Source organism: Esox lucius, chromosome 19, assembly GCF_011004845.1.
Source record: "Esox lucius isolate fEsoLuc1 chromosome 19, fEsoLuc1.pri, whole genome shotgun sequence".
In the NCBI taxonomy this organism is placed as follows: domain Eukaryota; kingdom Metazoa; phylum Chordata; class Actinopteri; order Esociformes; family Esocidae; genus Esox; species Esox lucius.
This window is the reverse complement of record NC_047587.1, coordinates 32,261,523-32,283,204: the sequence shown is the minus strand read 5'-3', so window position 1 is coordinate 32,283,204 and position 21,682 is coordinate 32,261,523. Positions and strand designations below refer to the sequence as shown.

The 21,682-nt window shown below is 46.7% G+C and overlaps 1 protein-coding gene across 1 annotated transcript; it reads right to left on the bottom strand.

Annotated features, from left to right (window-relative positions):
- Window positions 1–1,483: 1,483 nt before the first annotated feature.
- On the bottom strand, window positions 1,484–21,535 carry glg1a (golgi glycoprotein 1a). The gene is made up of 24 exons (XM_010905414.5): window positions 21,139–21,535; window positions 16,265–16,294; window positions 15,989–16,075; window positions 14,699–14,914; window positions 11,573–11,776; window positions 11,403–11,474; window positions 11,031–11,217; window positions 10,688–10,902; window positions 10,332–10,453; window positions 10,032–10,133; window positions 9,653–9,806; window positions 9,048–9,185; window positions 8,749–8,898; window positions 8,436–8,549; window positions 7,419–7,507; window positions 7,123–7,333; window positions 6,841–6,978; window positions 6,344–6,467; window positions 6,047–6,189; window positions 5,822–5,923; window positions 5,610–5,717; window positions 5,383–5,503; window positions 4,965–5,071; window positions 1,484–4,550 (listed from the first exon to the last, which is right to left on the bottom strand). The coding sequence occupies exons 1-24, from the start codon at window positions 21,460–21,462 to the stop codon at window positions 4,383–4,385; spliced, it is 3,426 nt and encodes a 1,141-aa protein (XP_010903716.1). The 5' UTR covers window positions 21,463–21,535; the 3' UTR covers window positions 1,484–4,382.
- Window positions 21,536–21,682: the final 147 nt, after the last annotated feature.

The following is a 21,682-nucleotide window of genomic DNA, read 5'->3' as shown; positions in this document are numbered from 1 at the left end:
ACCTTGTGGGGCATCAATGATCATAAGGAAGGTGAGGGATCAGCCCAGAATTACACGACAGGACCTGGTCAATGACCTGAAGAGAGTTGGGACCACAGCCTCAAAGAAAACCATTAGTAACACATTATGCCGTCATGGATAAAATTCCTGCAGCGCAAACAAGGTCCCCCTGCTCAAGCCAGCGCATGTCCAGGCCCATCTGAAGTTTGCCAATGACCATCTGGATGATCCAGAGGAGGAATGGGTGAAGGTCATGTGGTCTGATAGAGCTTTATTGGTCTAAACTCCACTCGCCGTGTTTGGAGGAAGAAGGATGAGTACAACCCCAAGAACACCATCACAACCGTGAAGCATGGAGGTGGAAACATCATTCTTTGGGGATGCTTTTCTGCAAAGGGGACAGGACGACTGCACCGTATTGAGGGGAGAATGGATGGGGCCATGTATCGCAAGATCTTGGCCAACAACCTCCTTCCCTCAGTAAGAACATTGAAGATGGGTCTTCCAGCATGACAACGACCCGAAACACACAGGCAGGGCAACTAAGGCTCCGTAAGAAGCATCTCAAGGTCCTGGAGTGGCCTAGCCAGTCTCCAGACCTGAACCCAATAGAAAATCTTTGGAGGGAGCTGAAAGTCCGTATTGCCCAGTGATCTCCCTGAAACCTGAAGGATCTGGAGAAGGTCTGTATGGAGGAGTGGGCCAGAATCCCTGCTGCAGTGTGTGTAAACCTGGTCAAGAATTACAGGAAACGTATGATCTCTGTAATTGCACAGAAAGGTTTCTGTACCAAATATAAAGTTCTGCTTTTTTGATGTATCAAATACTTATCATGCAATAAAATGCAAATTAATTACTTAAAAATCATACAATGTGATTTTCTGGATTTTTGTTTTAGATTCCATCACTCACAGTTGAAGAGTACCTATGTATCTACATGCTTTGTAAGTGGGAAAACCTGCAAAATCGGCAATGTATCAAATACTTATTCTCCCCACTGTAGGTAGTTGACTTTAGGTACTGTCCTATCTATTTAGCCATATATGCAGCTCAAGGCAGACAAGTGGGGTGGTTTCAAGTAATGGCAAAAATGTAACACTGTAGTGTCAGACGGTCAACACAGGATCTGTCCCCGTCTCATGGCCTTCACACGGTCGACTAAAAATCTAACTTCCTATGCCTGGATGCAGAAATAACCCCAACCTCCAGATGCTACTCCACGTTACTGTATCCTGGACAGACACATGCAACGGTGTCCGTACCACACCACATCGACACCCGCAGGTCGAGGAGGGGCTTGTGTTGAAACCCATTCCAGTGGACTAGGAGCACAAAGCAAAGCCGTGTTCCCTGAAAAATGACCGATTAACTCACTAGCAGTCTTGTCCAGCCAACTCCACACATTAGGCAAGGCACATAGATGGGAACATATCTCAGTTTCACTCAGGCATTCTCGTTTACTTAACGGAGATTGATCACAGGGTGTGAATCATAATTTATTAAATCAACAAGAATCTGCTGATTTGTGGATGCTTGACAATCATGACTACTCTGGCCATAGATAAGAGGAACTGTGTATTTATAGGTGGAATGAAAAAACAGCCTTCTGGCCTGCAACCTACCCAGAGTGGGAATGTGGGTGGTTTGGTGTGTGTGTGCGTGTGTCGTAGTCAGAGGAGACTAGTTCCAGAACCTGCCTCCAGCCTACAAAACAGTGGACAATATTTTAAAAACCTGCAGACTTTATTTTTAACAAATTGTCCAACTTCATCTGTACAGAAAAAAAAAAACTCTCTCTAAACCAGGGAAATGCACTGTTATTCTGTTACATCTCAAGTACATGGCATTATCAGAGATGAAAGCAAAGGACCTCCATGAATGTATACACAAAAACATAATTACAAAACATTTTTCATCATAACCTTAATCATATGTTATAGTCATTGTTATAATCATTATTAAATTCCACCTTGATGAAAGCTTTTGAAAAACAAAAAAATAACAGTAAGTATCAACAGATAGAACGACTCAACAGTATTTACTGCTGCCTGGGTAGCACAAGAGGAGAGTGCTGATTCCCAAAACAAAAAAAATAAGCGACAAGTTTTCCCCAAACTAGATGTCTTTGTAGGAGTGTTTCCCTCTGCCAAGAGCAGGGTGCAACAGCTGTGTGAGGCTCGTCTCCCCACGCGCCACTGCTCAGTCTGAAGGGGTGTTAGGAGAGGGCCGCCGGCCTCCCATACGTATGCATGTATATACACAGGGGATCCCTATTTGGGATTGTTCAGAGTAGGCACACACTGACGAATCTAGCTTTTGCGTGGTTACAGCAGAGGCCATTTTACAAGTCAAATCATCAACTGTTTTTACAAGCAAGAAGGGAAGCGCTCACAGCTCACGCCAATTCAACAGCAAGGCAATGACATGGATGGGGGGAGACGACTAAAAATCCACTGACATGGCATGACAGTTTAGAGAAAAGGATTGTTGAATCGTCTTGAACGCATTAGGAATTCTCCTCAACGCGGCTTTGATTCGTCTGTTTTGATTCGTTAAAGTTCCCATCCTTCTGAGGTCAGTAACTAAAAAGTAAAAGGGCAAGAGACAGAATTATTCATTCCCACACTGACTGAGCCGAGAAGCTCCTGGTGACAACATCCAGCCCCTTCCTCTCCACCGTGGCATCTCCCTCTTCCTCTAAACGGGCATTGTCTCCCTTGAAGGTGAGGAGAAAGAATGTAGCTACCCATAACCAGCTCAAACAACTGGGTACTCCATAGGCAAAAGGCAACAAGAGAACAAACCAAATAGAAAAATGACTTTTACGAGAAATAAATAAGGCTATGACCAAACAATATATATATATATATATAGAGATATATATATATAGATATAAAATAACAAAAATGTGCAATGGTTCCAGTATCATATATATATATATAAAAAAAAAAAATCTTCACATCTCTAATAGCATCTCTTTATTCATTTTTGTATTTGTTTTTGCATTGCTCTTCACCCATGTACCACCAACCATTCTTCAATACTGATGTATCACAGCTACCAAAACCATTGCTCTTATCCCGCAATTAACTACTTAAACTACATGGGACCCTTTGGAAAAGTTCAAAGCCAGTGTTCAAAATGAGACTCATGTTTCTGCACCATCCATCACAAGAGTTGTGTCACCTCACCACCTTGACCCAAAGCCTCCGACTGTCAAAATGTTCCTACTTAACTCAGAGTACCTTGAGAAAAATGGGGGGAATAACTTCCTGTTCCAGTCACGTGGTCGATGCTAACCGCTAACCTAGCGCACCACCCAATGCAGTTAGCATCGTGCAACCACAGCATGACAGTGACTGTGGTTGCAGACTGTGACGTACAGACGGGTCAGTAATCAACATTATCACCAGCTGTTAGGAGTCTAATACTGGAGTGACGTGCTGTGGAGTGTCACGCTCCTCTATGTGGCTCAGTCAGTGGAGGACAGTTCAACGCCACGCCCGGCAGTCTCATGGCAAATCAGTGACTCTAATACACTTCGGCGACCTGAAGTCCGTCAACCACCCCGTCCTTTACAAAGAACACAAAAAAAAACGGTGTTAAAACTCCCCTTTCTCACACACACACGCAAACGCACTCGCACGAACAGCAAACTATCGGTTCAGACCTCACCGAATACCTCTCTGGCAGGTCATTAGTATGGAGGCTGTTGCTCTCGCATTATAATGCTCAACGCTAACTGTGCACCCACCTCACCTTCAGACCAACCGACACCCACCCACACCAGAGAGATCTGGAAAGAAATATTGCATCTAAATGAGGTAAAGGATAGAAGGAGAAAAAAAAAAAGTCCAAGAGAAAATGAAAGCAGAATCCAAATAAATAATGCGTCTGTGCTAGCAGGCTGGCCTAGCCGGATTGCCCAGTGGTAAAAGTCTGTAAGTGTCAGTGGATCGACGGAGGATGAACAGGCGAAGGCGGCGTCCTTCTAGAAGTCTCCTGTAGAATGTATCGTGAAGACTTGGCTTCCATCGGTCAGACACTGGAGTGGTGGTCGGTCTCACGGTTGGGGCAAGTCCGCTTTCATGTCAGGGAAACTGGGGGAGACCCGGGGTCGCCCTCCGACAGCATAGCGATGACCACAGCGAAGCTCCAATGGCTGGCTGTTCTTATACGCCCAGTCTCTGGGAGTAACGTGGAGAAAGCTGAGGGAGCGGGGTTGAAGAGGTGGACAGAAGGTGGGGGTGGGGGGGTTGGGTGGTTTGTACATGGAGCCAGACTGAGGTGGGGGTCAGTCGGGGCTATGCTGAGGGAGGGGGGGGGGGGCCCTGCCCGGGTTCTTCTGCTGAGGCCCTCGGTGGCCCCGGAGGCCCCGCCCTCTACCTGTCCTTCTGCTCCTGCATTACCCGCTTGGTGATGCGGCCACACAGCAGACCGAACAGGAACAGGACACAAACTCCCATGCCGATCATAGCCAGGATGTAGTTCTTGGAGGGGGAGGTCATCACCTGCATGGCCAGGTCTGAGAAGCCTTCTGCCGGGGCCACCTGGGGGGGGGGGTTCCAGGTCAGTTTGAGTGAGTTCAGGGCTAGGACTTAGGGGATTCCCCCGTTAGCTACAGCCACAAGCTTCCAGGAGTTCTGCACTTAAGACAGACCAGTAACACAAAGACCGGACTACATAAACAAGCTGTTAAATCACCCTACCGTGTTTGACGTCACTACCATGCCTACGTCATGATCCACGATCGAGTGATTAACGGGAGCCTCAACAGGAGTCCACATTTTTCGTACTGAATGACCTTTGAATTGAGCTACTCAGGTTATCAGTTCTAACCACACTGGAATCTAAAAAGTATGATGGTAATATTGGGAAGGACATCACTCGCTTCTACAGAACTATGGGTTTAGGCTACGTGTCATGGGTCTGTGTGCGTGCATGCGCGCGCATCCCTAGTTCACCTTGGCAGCATAGCTCCACATGTCAATGCGGTCCTGCAGTCTCTTCTTACACTCCGGCTGCAGACGAACTCTCTTGTCCTGCAGGGCCTCCATCAGACAGGACATCTCTGGAGAGGAATGCACGCGCTCCGTTAAGGCCATTATCCAGATGTTGTCTGCTATGTATTCTAAGAACAGACTCTCACAGCAGACCGGGGAGCATTAGAGTGGACGGTCTTGCACAGGGACACACCAACAGGGTTTTTCACCTTGTCGTCTCTTGGATTAAAACTCCTCTACCTTCTGTTTACTGGCTCAACGCTACTGACCAGCCGCCGACCCATTTAACAGATGGGAAAATGACTAAAGAGGGGAGGAACGCGTGAAAGAGGGACAGGGGCGTGTAGAACTAGGCAGGTGGAGGCTGGGTGTTACTCACGGCGTCCTCTTCCTGGCGGGATGGCAGCACAGTGGTGTTTGATGTCCAGAGCACAGGCTGTGTGAAGGACAGGGTCCACAAAGATGTCCGCCTTGCTCTCCTTCAGAATGTTTAACACCTCCTGTAGATAAAACAGAGAGAGCGATGGAGGAGGCGGAGCATCATACTGGACTCGGCGGAGGCCCAACCCGGTTGGCTGATGTCCGCCACAGAGGAGGAACACCCACCTTCTTGCAGCCCTCCACTTTGATTTTGAGAAGGTTGAATTTGAGACACTCCTCTACTTGACCCGTCTGCTCCTGCGCCGCCGCCTCCTCTGGACACAGCCGGGAGATCTGAGACAGACAGACACACGTCAGTGGCTCCCCCGTGGTTGAGAGCCTCGGCATGCGGCGGCAGCCACGGCGAGGTGAGGTGCGGTGCCGGCCAACCCACTCACCTCATCGGTACAGTGCACCTGCAGCTGTGGGTCCAGTCGGTAGTCCAGAGCCGACTCCTGCAGGATCACTCTGATCTGGTCCTCACAGTCGGGAGACAGGCGCTGTGAACGACAGCACGGGTGAGGCGCAGGGCCAAACACAAAACACCCACAACGAGGTATGAACTCAAACAGTAGAGGAGGACAAAACCCCCACCCCACCCCACCCCCCGCGCGCAGGCGGACCTGGTCGGCATATTTCAGTTTGAGGCAGGAGACGACCTGTCCCTCCAGCTCGCTGTCTCCTGTAGCCTTGTTCAGGATGCTCTGGCAGAACTTGGGGATGTCCGCCTTGCAGGACTTCTTCAGCACCGGGTTCAACCTGTAGTCTGGGGAGGAGACGGGGGACAACCGCAGTGTTACGGGGGAGAGGCCGGATATACAGGTGACACTACTGGAGTGACAGACTTGTACTGGGAGTGGAAGACAGAAACTCGTCTTATATTGGGAGCTGTAGTGTGAATGTGCGTCCTCTGCATCTACCTGTGTTCTGCGTGATTTGCCTCTTGGTGATCATCTGTTTACACTTGGGATCCATCAGCTCGCTGTTCTTGTTCTGCTTCAGGCACTGCAGCATGTTCTTGGCATCAGCCTCGGTACAGAACCGCTGGTGAAGGCAGACGGAGACAAGAGCAGACGATAAGACCGAATGCTTTAGTCTTCAGAGAGCCGAGAATAACGACACGGGGGAATGCTCCGCAGAGACGCCACGAGCCACAGTCATCTCATCTGTCAAGCAACCAGGGAGCTCTGCTTCACAATAGGATAATTACACGAAACACACGGAGACGTTCCTCCCTACAGACGCTGTGTAATCGGCAATCATGGTCGGACTGAGGCGCCTTTCAGCTGGGCTGGTTGGCTTCTTTAAATTCCTCGCAGCGTTCCTCTTCTATTCGGATCAGGGTTCCTGTGTAACGCCTTCACGGCTAGAAATGTGCGGTTGGAAGACGTGGATGGCGAAGTTATACTGTACGTACCCGGATCATCTGTTTGCAGACCCTCATGAGTTGGTAGTCCAGTTCTGGGTCCATCATCTCCACCTCCTGCAGTTTGAACATCCGGTGGTGACAGCGCTGGGTTAGCTGCCTCTTGTTTTCCTTTAGACACTCAATAACCTGTCAGAGAGATCAGATGCCGATCATCCAAGTATCACATGCTGCTAAATGCTTCGGTCCAGGCACAATTAACAGGTGACGCTGAGCCCCAAGGGAACACGACGGAGCCTCAACGCTCAGAGACCACTGACTACCAACACTGACCTGGGCGTTCCCGAAGGCCACGTTCTGGCACAGCCTGCCGATGTCCTGCTTGCAGGAGTCGTAGAGCTCGGGCTCCAGGCGGATGTCCTCCGACATCTCCAGCTCCTCCACCCGGAGCTGCTTCCGACACTTGACCGACACGCGCTGCTCCTTGGTGTCCTGGAGGGTGTCGTTCCTCACGGTGGTGCTGAGACAGATCACCACGTCCACCCTGGAGGGGGGGGGGGGGGAAGATGGGGTTTAAAGGCTGCAGCTGGTCCCGCTAGAGCCCGGGTGTGGTGCGGGATGCCACTCACTTCTTCTTGATGTTGGGGCAGAGTTTGAGCACGTCCTCTTTGCAGGCCATCTTGAACTTGTAGGAGAAACGGAAATCTTTGATCTGGACCTGATTGGGGGGAGGGGGGGAGGAGGACAGAAGAGCAGAATCAACTCACTGCGCTGAGTCATGTTGGGGGAAAGTGTCTGTTAAGTGGCTTTTTAGGCTAAGGGCGGGTGAGATGGCAAAACAGTCCATATTTTTGTCATATCACTGGATATCAGTAAATACCATAATATATATTTGGAACTCACAGTAAGGAATATGCTAGAGAATGAGCCCACAGTAACACCCAGCACTGTCCCACAGTAACACCCAGCACTGTCCCACAGTAACAGAAACCTGAGCTGGTTCCTGTGTGATTAACGAAGCCTGGGGCCTTTGGAGAACTAACATATTAATCAACAGATAATTATCATTATTTAGGCTATCCTAGATTTATCCTTCTTACATTATCACAAAGCTCTATGTAAAATGGTCACTTTCAGTGTAGGACATAAGCCAGAAGAAACCAACGGGTTAATTGTGATGTAAAAAAATAAGGTTTATTTTGGACATAACCAAAACATCAAAGCAACAGACTCCTAAACACAAAATAGATAAACTGCTGCCAGGTCTTTTTCCATGAGGAAGTGCTGACCACTTCTATACACTCCAAATGCTCTTTAAATCATCTGTTCTCTAAAGAACTAGAGACAAAAACAAATGAATGTTAAACATTGTAGAATGCTGTAAAACAGTTTGGCAAACCCTTCCTCAATCCGCATGATGGGCACTCCTGTCCTGAGACCAGTGACCCTAAGTTTCTGTTGAGCCTTTCAAAAGACATTTAGTCTCAGGAAAAAACACAACTGATTCAAAAATGTATCTCAAAAGACTAGCATTGAAATTGTATTAGTCTCTAACCTTAATAAAAACTGATATTGTTTCATCGCCCAAACAAATACTGAATCATTCCAATCATCACCAGTGTGGTTCTAGAACCAGACAGACTTACCAGCTGGAAGTGTGTGACGCCCACAGCACACTTGTCGTTCATCTCTTTCTGGTGCTTGTTCTGCACCAGACACTCCATCAGGTCCCCTGTGTCGATCTGGTTGTCAGCCACCTCCTGAAAGGGGACGGGACATAAACATAGAATAACAGTTCATGAATCTATAATCCATTTAAACCTGATTCCTAAATGATTCTGAAATCCTAGGCTTTGAACGGGAGACATATCTTCCGTATCCCTGCCAGCGTTTGTGGGTCTGTTGGTCAGAATGAAGCCCCCAGAAACAGCTCAGGCCTGGGGTAGAGGAAGGACTCACATGACAGTGGGACTGGATGACTGGCTCACAAGCCCTCATCAGCAGGGTCTCGATCTGAATGTCCTCTGACTCCAGCTCAGTGAGGTTCCCCACCACGTCTCTGCACTGTGCCACTAAGTCCTCTAGATGGTCCTGTAGACACTCCAACTCCTGGAACAACACACAATAGCAGGTCAGACTCCCACATACCTAGTCAGTCATATTCACGAAGGCGTAGTGGCTGACATAAAAACACAATAGTTCTTGAATGGACAAGTTCAGGTAGCCCTTTGGGACCAGATCCGGGTGCGGTTCTGTACCTGGCCGGACTCTGTCTTTTCAGAACACCACTTTCCCAGGTCAGTCATACAGTGGGTCTGCAGCTCCGGGTCAAGCTTCACGTCTAGCGCCCTCTGGTGGAGGATACGCTGTACTTCCACTTTACAGTCCCGGGACAGCTGGGGAAACAACACCACACATGACTTTGGGATCTAGGTTTGTGATCAATCCTGTTTTAAAAAACTTAAAATAACATTTTGGCCAATACTCAACACCGCCCATCCCTTTTGGTTTATTTGATGTATATGAAAATCCTTTCTATGCACTGGGCTTGTCAGCTCACTGAACAATGAAGCATCACAAATGACCCAGGAAGACACATTATTAACTGCATCACAAGCCATGGATCAAGCTGACAATGAATCTTTTTAAAGCAATTCTTCTCAACTCCTCAGAGAGTATGGAGACTATTAGATTAAACACAGCCATCTGTTCAAAAGGACATGCTTCAGTGGATAACATTAATATTTCTTCCTGTGATGTATTCAGGTTTAAGTTATGCATTTCCTGTGCAGAAGGCATGGCGGTCCAGTCAATCCTATGAATATTCAACATATTTAAAACCACGGTGTTGGTAAGGTGTTACCCGTCGTCCTTGCTCCTCTGTCCGGTAGGCGTGGCGGTACAGGCAAGAGAAGATGGCCCCGGGAGGCATGAGCTCACTGGTCTCATTCCAACCGTGGGTGTGGCAGAGCCTGGAGGCATCACCCTGGCACTTCTTGTAAAGGATGGGGTCCAGTCTAGCAGACAGGAAACAAAAAGTGTCTTACATCTTGAAGAGACATTTCTAACCTCAAAAGTCTATTCTGGGTTACATTTATTTTAATTAAATAAAAAAGAGAAAGCCCTAAACGAGGCCAACGGACCAGGGACAGTAAACCCTACAACAGAGCCTGCTTGACCTCTGTATTAAAGACACGGTTCTTACAAGCCTCTGAATGTGTGGAGGACCAGCGTTAACTCACTTCCAGTCCCGTGCTATGAAGTACTGCAGCTCCAGCAGCCGGTGTTCACAGTCCTCCACCATCTTCTCTGTGTACAGGTGTTCCATCAGACAGGACAGGATCCTACACAGGTAGGGGTCACGATGAACACAAACAGAGGTACACGAGTGACTGCATGTACTGCAGAGTAGAAATGTCCTGCTACCTGTGTGTGTGTGTGTGTGTGTGTGTGTGTGTATAGAGAGAGATAGTAAAATATAAAAAGGGATTCAATTCATAAAAAAAACATGATTTAGACTAAGTAGTGACAGATCGACTCACATAGGATCTCCGTTGCGGATGTGCTTGCAGGCGGTCTGGATGACGGACTCACAGGCCTCGTTCAGGGCCCGGTCGATGCGGTAGTCAGCCCCGGGGTCGGCCTCCTGGATCAGGGTTTGGAGCTGAGAGAGAGGACAGAGAGGAACTTCAACAACCACTGTCGGGAGACTGGAAGCCTGCCCAGTCGGATGACTGTGGTGAAACCCAACACCGGCCTTCCTGTCTATTCCACCTCTGTGTGGGGGAGCGGCGGCCTGGCTCCTTACAGCTCTGAAAGGACGTGCTCTCGGCTAATCTGCCTCAATCCTTAAAGCCCAGCGGCTCCACCCATGTCGATCTCTTAGCAGTGAACTCACGGCTTTCTGGCAGAGGCTGTCGATGGCGGCCATGTCTCCCCGGCCCACCCTCATCAGACAGTGCAGCGTGCGTCCCTTGCGGTGGAGGCCGGAGCAGTGGGCCTCGATCTCCCCGCGGCAGTGCAGCACAATCTCCGGGCTCAGAGAGAAGTCCTCCATCAGCATCCTCCGGTAATCCAGCATCTCTCCCTGGCACTCCCCGACCACCGTGCGCCCTGGAAAACACACAAGGAGATGTTTCTCTGGAGCTTCCCGCTCAACATCTCATTAACCCATTCACCGCCATCCTTCCGTCAAGGATTCCCAGAAACCCGGCGGGAGAGTGAGAGAGTCCGGGCCGAACCTCTGTGGACGGCCGACTCCAGGCAGAGCAGCAGGTAAGACAGGCGGGCCTCACGGGCGCGGGGCATGTTGGTGTCCATGCTGCAGCGGTACTTCCTCAGGTCCGCCTTGCAGGCCTTGGCCAGAGAGTAGCTCACTTTGTAGTCCTGGGCGATTAGCTTCTGACGCGTGGTGAGGGCTTCCCGGCACTGTGGGGGGGGCAACCGCAACACACAGCAGCTCCGGTCACAATTGGGGTCTGACTCGCAGACGAGAGACGTCAGAATGAAGTGACAGAGGAGAGGTACGCAAATCACAGCAGCGTGGATACAGACAGTAGCAGAATGAGGTTTTGTGGGAAGATTCCACCCAGGGTCAACAGTAAAACACATACCCTTTCAGACATGGCCTCCTCAAACTTGTGATTGAAAAGACACTTGTAGACTCTGCCCTCTCCGGCCGCCGTCTAGAAATACAAGACAATAGAATGGGACTCACCTCCGAAGACGTATTAACCCACCCGAATACCGACGGGCGAACGGGGTGCGGGGTTAGGTTACTCACGTTCTCACAGAAGCGTTCACGGTCCTCCCGGCAGGAGAAGTACAGATACCGGTCCAGGTGGAAATCGTCCGAGGAGAGCTCAGCCACGCGCATGATGGCCTTCTTACACTCGTCTCGGATGGCGTGCGCCCCCGGCTGCTCCTCGGCCTCCCGGACCAGACCCTTCTCCAGGCACGCTATCACCTCGCCCTGGGAATGCACGTCCTGACAGACAGTGGGGGGGCACGGAGGTCACTACAGCACTGGGGAGTCTCTGAGCACCAATGACATGTCTCTGTGTGAAGCCTGAGGAGCTGGGGGTTACAGGATCTGTCGCTGGAAATATTTCAGGAGATTTCTGAACAGAACACCAAATCACAAAAACACACACGAACAGCCAGGCGGTAGGGGAGGAAAGATGCTAGTGAATACCAAGCAGCTTACGATTTCAAGAACGAAGGAAAACATTCAGCATTAAGAGAGTTACGGCTGTTGTTTTACCCTGACGGCCTGCTGTTGATTCCAGAAGCCACGGTCATTAATCATCCAAGTAGATATGAATAATTTATTAGAGGAAGGTGATTTAAGGTAAATGAAGATAAAATATTGTTTACCATCCCAATCCTATTACCAGGAGACCAATCTAACACTGGAGCTCAGAGTCGTGACAAACCTCATTTAGTCATAAAATATATTTGCAAACCAGGTCCCAAATAAAACTGAAAACCAAACCAACAAGCACGAAACCAGCACAAACACTTGGTCATAACTTAGCCGGTCTGTTTTCAGACGGTACCTTTACAGCATCCCAGCACAGAGAGCACTTCATATAAATCTAATGCATCAGCCAACATACAAAAACAATCAGGATCAATTCCTGATAAAAACAGTGTTTACATTTTTTTTTATAGACCTGCCACAGTAAAGTGAGAGTTATTCAGCTGGGAAAGGCTGATCCACTAATGAAATCAGTTGATATTATTTAAATATGATAGATAAGACAGGTGCATATGACGGTTTAAATGTCAAGCGGTTCTTTGTTGGATGGCTACACTGACTCTGGACAGTGGATTTGGGTACATGCCAAATGTGGGATCTTTGAAAATTTGTCATTGATTTTGTTAGTTGGATTAGTTTGAGAGTATCCAGTGTCTATAATACTCTGGAGCTCAGCTGGTAGAGGAGACTATCCAGGAGCTCAGCTGGTAGAGGAGACTATCCAGGAGCTCAGCTGGTAGAGGAGACTATCCAGGGGCTCAGCTGGTAGAGGAGACTATCCAGGGGCTCAGCTGGTAGAGCATGGCCCTTACAACACCAAGACAGTGTGTGAATCCAGGCACCACTGGTATGTGTGGGTTAAAAGCATCTGCTCAGTGTTTTTCCGTTGTCCTAGTACAAGTACTGGCTCAGCTGCATTTTTGTCACCCCTCCAAAGTGACTAGTTACAACGTGTCACAGACCAAGCAAGCGGAGGCTAAAGCCAACCAAGCCACACGCTCTCAGCACCACTGTTTGTGCTTCTGACTGTACAGTTGAGTGCTAAACCGTTATACCTCGCTAGGGATGTAACGGTTTCACGGCGTAAAACCACGGTGTAAAAACAGACGGTTCTCATACCGTCGCCATTTTGTCATTCAGGGTATTGCATGAACATATTCATAAATGTTTTCCTCAATTGCTCAAATTCAAGTAAAAGGAATTAGCATTCACATTGTAGATATCTGGTCAATAGACAGCCGGTTACATTTACACACTATCATATATACGTCACGAGACAAGAATCTTGAAATTGAAAAGTTGCTTTCATTCGACCGTCAAGGAGACGTCCAAACTGCATGTCAGTGAGTGCCGCGCACCGAAATGGCAATGCCTAAGCGGCTGAAGTCTGCAATATTTTGGCTCTTCAAAAGACCCAAGAGAGAAATGTATGTAAAAATACAGTATAGGCTAATCAACGATAGACTCCCCTTTCATAAATAACACAGCCACATACAATACATTTTCCAAGTTGTGTAATGACTCATTATGTTTATAGGTAGGCTAACGTTATGTTCACGCTGTCTGTCACACCTGCAGCAAACACAGTGCATATGTTACGATTGGCCAACTGTATGTTCATGCGTTCATTTGCTGGAGTGTAGCGCAATGGTGCAATACGTTTAATACTACGCTTTGTTAGCACTCTTATTAAAACAAGGTTTACAAAGTGCTTTAGGCCTACAGAAACTGGACAGTAGTGGGAAAACCCCCAATCAATAAACTGCTATTTAATTATCTTGTTTATCATAATTAGGGTCTTAGATTTTATGCAACCTGTTTTTTTCCAAATGTAATTCAACAACTATCCCCTAGATGTCTCTGCAGCCACTTTGATTACAGTCATCAATTCTCAGTTCAGAAATTAACAAATTGTATTAATGTTGTTTATCAAACATATTTAACACATTAACAATGTATTTGCTAATATTATTAGCAATAGGCCTACACCATAATACTGTGATACTTTTTGAGAGTTATCATGAAAATCTCATACCGGTTCACCCCTACACCTCACACACCAGAAGCAGATCATTTAAACCTGGCTTCTATTGCCATTTCTTGAGTTAAACCAATGATCCAGATAAATTAAAATTCGCCTTCCTCAGAGAAACTGACAGTCTCCTCACCAACTCGGGCCCTGGAGGGCAAAAACATTCCTGGATTTTGTTTCTACCTGGTAATGTTTCAGATCTGAATCCATTAACATTCACACATCACATTGTAATGAGCGAGATGTGGAACTTCAAACTGTTAAGGTGGTACCCACCGAGCCAAAACAAGGTAGCAGAGAAGCGTCGGGAATCAGAACGCTGCGTTGTTGCAGACATTCACCAATTTCGCTGTTTACTTTCTGCACCTGCATCATGTCGCTGTTTACTTTCTGCACCTGCATCATGTCGCTGTTTACTTTCTGCACCTGCATCATGTCGCTGTTTACTTTCTGCACCTGCATCATGTCGCTGTTTACTTTCTGCACCTGCATCATGTCGCTGTTTACTTTCTGCACCTGCATCATGTCGCTGTTTACTTTCTGCACCTGCATCATGTCGCTGTTTACTTTCTGCACCTGCACCATTTGGGTTTTAGCGAGTTCAACAAAGGCAGTACCTTCTCGCCGGTGGAGATGCTGCCACAGTGCAGGGTGTTGATGTCATCGTGACATTTGTCCATGAAGCCACAGATGAGACGGTAGTCACTGAACACGATGCTGGTCATCTTGGTGATGTACTGGTTGCACTGGTACTCCGTGATGTTGCTACGGTGATCCACAAGGCAGGACACCAGATAGCCCTTCCCCCTCTCCTCCGTCGCACATTCTTTAATCTGAGGAAGAGGAGGAGGATTGTGGTTGCTGTCTCTCAACATCAATTTTTATCAACAACCTCCACAAAGTAGTGGGTAATGTATAATAGGACATTAAAGCATCTGGATTTGACAAGTATTCATGCCTGAGTCAATTTGCACACAATGATATCTGCATCTCTGAAGTGCCTAGACGTTCTGCCCACCGGGACTGGCCAATATAAAGCCTAACAATTATCCAAGGCCTCAGGGCCTAGGATTCCTTAATCCACCACTGGTCATTATTGTGGAGTCACTACAATGTGGTTGATCACAGTAGTTTATTGCGGTGTTAAAAACTAAATCACCAACGGCCTTGTGGTGATGTCATTAGGGTTTCCTCCTTGTCGTGCAGCTTAGTTCAGAAGGACGACTGTCTCTATAATGATTAACTTCACCATGGTTGAAGACCTACTTTAAATGTCTGATTTGTTATCGTTTCCCCATTGCTGTCCTTCTTTGAGGCTTTCAAATGATTCCTTGGTCTTTTTTGGTGGAATCTAAACTTGAAATGTAGCCAATAGTTGACTGGAATTACAGATGCTGTTTGTATAGAAGCAGGCTTGGTCAAATAAGTACATTTAAAATATTTCAGATTCTATGTAACATACACGATTTGTTAGGCCAGATATCACCCCTGAACTATTTTTAGGTGGTCTATGCAACTACTAAATAAATTGGTATCATTTTGTAGAACTCAATTTTCAATTTGTTATAGAATAATTAATTTGGCACAACCCCGCCCCCCACCTCAAAAAAAACAATCAGTGTTAGACCGCTTCACAGGAATGAGTCTTGCTAGGTGTATTACCCATTCAGAAGGATGTGCCGGTATCTGCAAGCTAAGCCCGCTTTACATTAATTCAAACCACATAAATAGAATTGGCCAAATTGTTCTGGACCGCTTGTCATACTTGGGATTTCACACTTCGACAACATTCGTTGGTAAGCTTCGCGTGGATGAAGAGCGCAAGTCAGTGTTGTGGGTTGCTAGGTGACAGTAGAATGTCATGCAGCTCTGCCTAGATACAGTGGCTAGTTAGCCAACCAACTTACATCGTTGATGGTGGTCTTGCACACTTCCACGGCCACAGACTCAAACTTGGGATCAGTCGTCAGGTTAAGCTTGTAGTTCCACAGGAGCTAGAAGGATACATAAAAAACGGAATATGTAAACCGACAGCTCAGTGAAAAAGCCCTGGAGAGTAGAAGCCCACAGATAGGAGAATTTCAGAGGCTGCGTACGCCGCATTAAATGATGATGCACATCTAGTCACACAAACACCAACTGACAGGAAGGTTTAATGGTGCGATGTAGTTCAGAACACTTACATGGTTGCAGTCAGCAGCGATCTCCGTTTCCTAGAAGACGACAAGAGATAAAACTGTCATCAGAATCGCAAAGAGAACACAGCTCTCCACCGAGGCAGCACAAACGACACAAGCGGGCAGGACGCAGGGCCTTAATGAAGATCACATGGCCACGCGCAATAACGCGCTCGGTTTTTGATTAGCTCTGGTCGAGAAGGGCAGTACACAACGGTTTACCACCAGTCAGGCGGCTGGTCAAAAAGCAGGGGAGTACAGGTCGTGTCAGAGACCTACCCCAGCCACCGGGTAGCTGGAGTAGATTAACAAGGCCACCTGTCAAAACCAGTTCCCGATTGACTGTCAGGTGGCCTCTCGTTAACGGTGACGGCGAATACGTCCTGCACTGACCCCGCCTCCTAAATCACCGCCAGGACGATGAGGAGGAGAGGCCTGTCGGCAGACATCTGCTCAGCTCCTCTCAGGCCAGGCTGGCTGACAGAAGCAGGTCTCTGACGTACGGCCTCCAAACGGGAGCACAGCTGCCCGAGACCGAGCATAAACAACGCGGTCCTGTCCTGCCGACCCATTCAACGTCTCCACAAATGGCCTACTACGACACACTGAAGCTGGGCGCCCAAATTGTGTGTTTGTTTGTGTGTAGTCTGCAAAACACGTTTTCAGTCACTGTCTGCCCAAACCTCAACCGTAAAGCCAGTTGGGTAATAACTGCCTTACCCAGAGGAGAAGCCTCGATTTATGGACCACGAAGAGAAAAATGATCCTGGCAGTGATCGTCTGTGAAGTAATGCATGTGCCTGGGGAGCAGGAGAACAGAGTGCCGCTATCATGCTAATCACACATTAGCTCTGCGGTCCATCTGCTGCTTTCAGTTGCTGCAGGAGGATCTTAGTCACTCATTTATTTTGAAGGAGTGATTCACACCCTCACAGGCAGACCACAGAGTCAAGAGAGCAAAGACAAACAACATACTGACACAATGTGCCTGAATGCTCTAATGAAACTGTAGGCTCACTCACACAGTTTGTGTGATAGGATAGATGAACAGCTAGGCCCACTTTGTAGCCAAGTGCTGGCACAGCGGCTACAATAAGATCTTGTACAGACACGTATGCTACAATATCATGTTGAACTGACACCTGGGCTACAACACCATTACATCCCTTCACCAGTGTGTAGACATTCTGTAGACATGGAAAATGTTATCAAATACTTTCCATTATCCCTGCAGATAATGAACATATCAATATTCTTTTGAGACTATATAAAACACACTGTAGTCCAGACCAGTGAAAAAAGAAAAGAAATATTAAATTTTAAATACATGCAATATATTTAAATACATGTAAGAGAAGTTCTGCACAGCTCTGCACACAACTGTACATACATACCTAACCGTGGGGGCTATGGATGGGACCTCCCTACAGAGACCGCTATCGCCCATCCCTCAGGTCAGACCGCTATCGCCCATCCCTCAGGTCAGACCGCTATCGCCCATCCCTCAGGTCAGACCGCTATCGCCCATCCCTCAGGTCAGACAGCTATCGCCCATCCCTCAGGTCAGACTGTGTCTCAAGATGACATTTCAGCCATTTCCACAGCAATCATGAGCCATTAGCCTATGGAGTCCTTTTAGGGAATTGTCAATATGGCTTCTGGAGGCAATGTGAACTTGTCTTAGCATCACCATGTCATTCGGTTGTCACTGTCTGACTAATCTCAGACTTTTTCAATGAAAACTCCAGTATTGGCCAGAAACAAATGAAACATGGTGGTAGCGAACAGAAATATCCAGACAAACAGACACAGTCGTATCTATCTGGCCTATGACAAGTTGCAACACAGATAAAACACCCAGCACAGAAGCAGAGAAAACACCTCACTAGACGGTCACCTGTTGGGCAGCACCTGCCCATTATAGCCTAATCAGACACCAAAAAGCCTGTTAAGACCAGACTGAGCAGCTAGGACGAAGTGCTAACCGTGAACATTCGCGTTTCCCTATGTTGTGCAGTTGGATGTCACAAGTAGCCCTGTTTTGATCATATTAAGCCCGCAAAACCAAATCCTGACAGAAAATGTTTAGTTTAAATGTTAAGTTTTCATTTCGATGCAACATTATGTAGACATTTTAGCTCTTTTTTTACATGATGCAGACTGCTGTGAGCACTTGCATCAGGTCACCGTTCAAATGCAGGCCCATAAGTTATCAGACGGAGAGCTTCATTTGAGGGGCTTGAAGTCATTATTTCAATCAAAAGGACCAGTCCTAATTCTGATCAAAAAAAGACTGTCTAAAACTTAGTGTTGTTATCATTTAGCTCTTAATACCATAACCTTTTCATTAAGCTTAGCTCTCAGGCTAAAAAAGTGGTGACATTGCCAACTACAAACATTTGAAGGCAGAGATTTTACACTAATTACGCTATTACTTTCGATATCAAATGAATCGTTTACCTATCGCTTGTCAAACCAAATGTAATCTAAGCTAACTAAGCCGGGGTAAGGCAGACTACTAGATAAACATTCTAATGAACTGTCAAATTCAGTATAGCCAACAAACTATCTACTCAATTCTAACTCAACATGCACAACATGGGCACGTCCCAAGGATCACAGACGACACCTACCAACCCAAAGCTACAAAATCCTACAGTATGTCAGGGTGATCATGGACGGTCCCTCTGACATCTCACATGCCACAGTATTTAATCAGTATGTCAGGGTGATCATGGACGGTCCCTCAGACATCTCGCATGCCACAGTATGTAATCAGTATGTCAGGGTGATCATGGACGGTCCCTCAGACATCTCGCATGCCACAGTATTTAATCAGTATGTCAGGGTGATCATGGACGGTCCCTCGGACATCTCTCATGCCACAGTATTTAATCAGTATGTCAGGGTGATCATGGACGGTCCCTCTGACATCTCTCATGCCACAGTATTTAATCAGTATATCAGGGTGATCATGGACCTTCCCTTGGACATCTCACAGTCTCCACATTCCAACCGGCAAAGGAAACTGAACAAATACTCAAATCAGCCCCCCAGCAGTGACCTTGCCAAGAAAAAGAAACACACCAGTCACTTTAATTCTCTGCCTAGTTGACACAACAGCACCAAACATCACGTAACAGGATAATGCAGTTAGTGGTCACCGCGTGTTACGTTGTCATAAATGTTTACTCCACCCTCCATAAAAAGGCTTGATTGGTTAAATCCTATAAAAAAAAAATTATGCACTTGCACGCCATGCAAATAGAGAATGCAAGTACACATTTCAGTCAAATATTTACTTTCTTGCATGCTTTGTCACTTTCAGTAGAAGAAAGGTCAATTGCAAGGCCTATGCATCGGTGTACTGGCATCTTGTATCTCTGTACTAGCTACCAAGTTGGGGCAGTCCAATACTGGAAAGGCGCTTTGTTTTGCCTTGCCTTCCTGACTTTGATGTGTGTTCATTTATGTAAGCCCTTGCAGGCTGCACAGTTACTTTGCTAACTTGCTTAGTTAGTTCATTAAACAGTATTTTTTTTTTGGATATTCTGCATCATGGCATTGTTAATTGACCTTAATGTAACCCCTGGCCATCTAGGTGTTTGTATGCAGGGTTATATTTGTTTGCACTAGAAGTTGCTGGGTTAGTAAACTCGCTAGGGCCACACTATTGTTCGGTTAGTATTGCAAGCATTGGATAATAATAATACACCATTTCTGAACTAAATCAAGTTTTGACATGTCCTGGCTATTTAATTAGCCTATATGTGGTTTACTTAGTGACTTTGCTAATATTATAATTTAGACATTTTACTGTCTCTAATGGGTGTTTGTCCTGAGAAAAATCTATTAAAATCCCAAATTCCCAAAGAGATGAATGTGCCATCAGACAAGAGTCAAAATTAAAAGATCTGGAGCCACTCCCTAAACAATATACTAAAATCATCTTTTATAATCTGATCAAAATAAACCCAGCTCAAACCTAAAATAGATATGCTCAACTACAGCAAGTCTACAATTAGAGGGTGGGGGTGACTAAACACTCAGACCACCGCAGGTACAAGTCCATGGAGCAACCAGAGGCATTGCCTTAAGACTGAGGTGGTTACTTACAAAGCTGTCTTTTGAAAACAGCTAATTAGTAAAGACTTTCACCTCGGTGTAGCTTTTGGCCCCAGGCAAAGGTGGCCCTGGCCTCACCACTAATAACTGAATGCATTGCTTTTCCCAAGCCCTTCTATATTGGCCGTGGAAAGTTAAATGTGACTGAATCTGCACTGCAGTCCTAGAGCCCAATCTCCTCCTACATCCAGGCTAACCTTTTCTGAACCGGACATTACAAGAAAATAAGGATTGCGGCTGACAAAAAGCAAATATTTGTTCTCACAATATTTACCTAATAACGGCTAGGCTAACAATGGCCAGTATCATAGCTAGCTAGGAGTTGGAACATGATTTGTAGATGCCAGAAACACAACTGAAAAACGTTAGCCAAGTGATGACGATTTCACTTATAAATAATAATACAATGAGGTTAACTTACAGACTGGTTGGTACAAAATATAGCTATAGCTTCCTTACACTTATGATGACTCTCTAGAAGTCTACTAGCTTAATATTGCATTACAATACTTTCTACCTATTTTCTGTTTGCAGTGCAACCCAAGCAGCGAGCTACTTACTATAACAGCTAGCTAAATAGCCAGCTAGCTCACACTTAGCATCGACTAGCTAATGTCAACTGTAACACAGTATGACTATGAGCTAACGTTACAGTAGTTGCGCTAGTTTGAGTCAAGCAAGGCACACCCAACCAAGTCAAAGATACTGTCTGTGCCCATGTTTTGGCGGTGCTGTGGACCCAATATTACCCATACCTCTTTCTTGTCCTGGAGGCACTCAAGCACAGCCAGGTTATTGTTCCAGGAATGTTTCGGACAAAGCCTGGTTAAGTCGTCCCGACAAGCACCCTCTTCCGCCAGCTTCCAGCCGCTGGTGCGCTTACGAGGTGGCAAGGCCACGACAACTGGACCATTTATTCCAGCCGCTACTCCGCCTTGATTTTGAGCAGGTACATCAACACTAACTACAGACTTGACGATTGCATTGTTCGGAAGTTTCTGTCCTCGAATAGGATGCACATATAAAACGATGGACATCAAAAGCAGCAGAAGAGGAGGAACACGTCTACAAACCGCCATCTTCGGATAACTTGCTGCCTACAAGCTAGCTTGGATTGCTAGCTGCATATTACGACGAGTGGGATGGGACGTTTTCATACGTCGGCGTGTGCGTTGTTGGCAAACTCACACATAGATCCACATTTTCTAGACTGAAACTCTCATTGCGAAAACACGTTCCGTGAGAATGTTATTGACGAATGAAGAGTTGAGAAGGCGTAGACATTTCATTTATATAAAA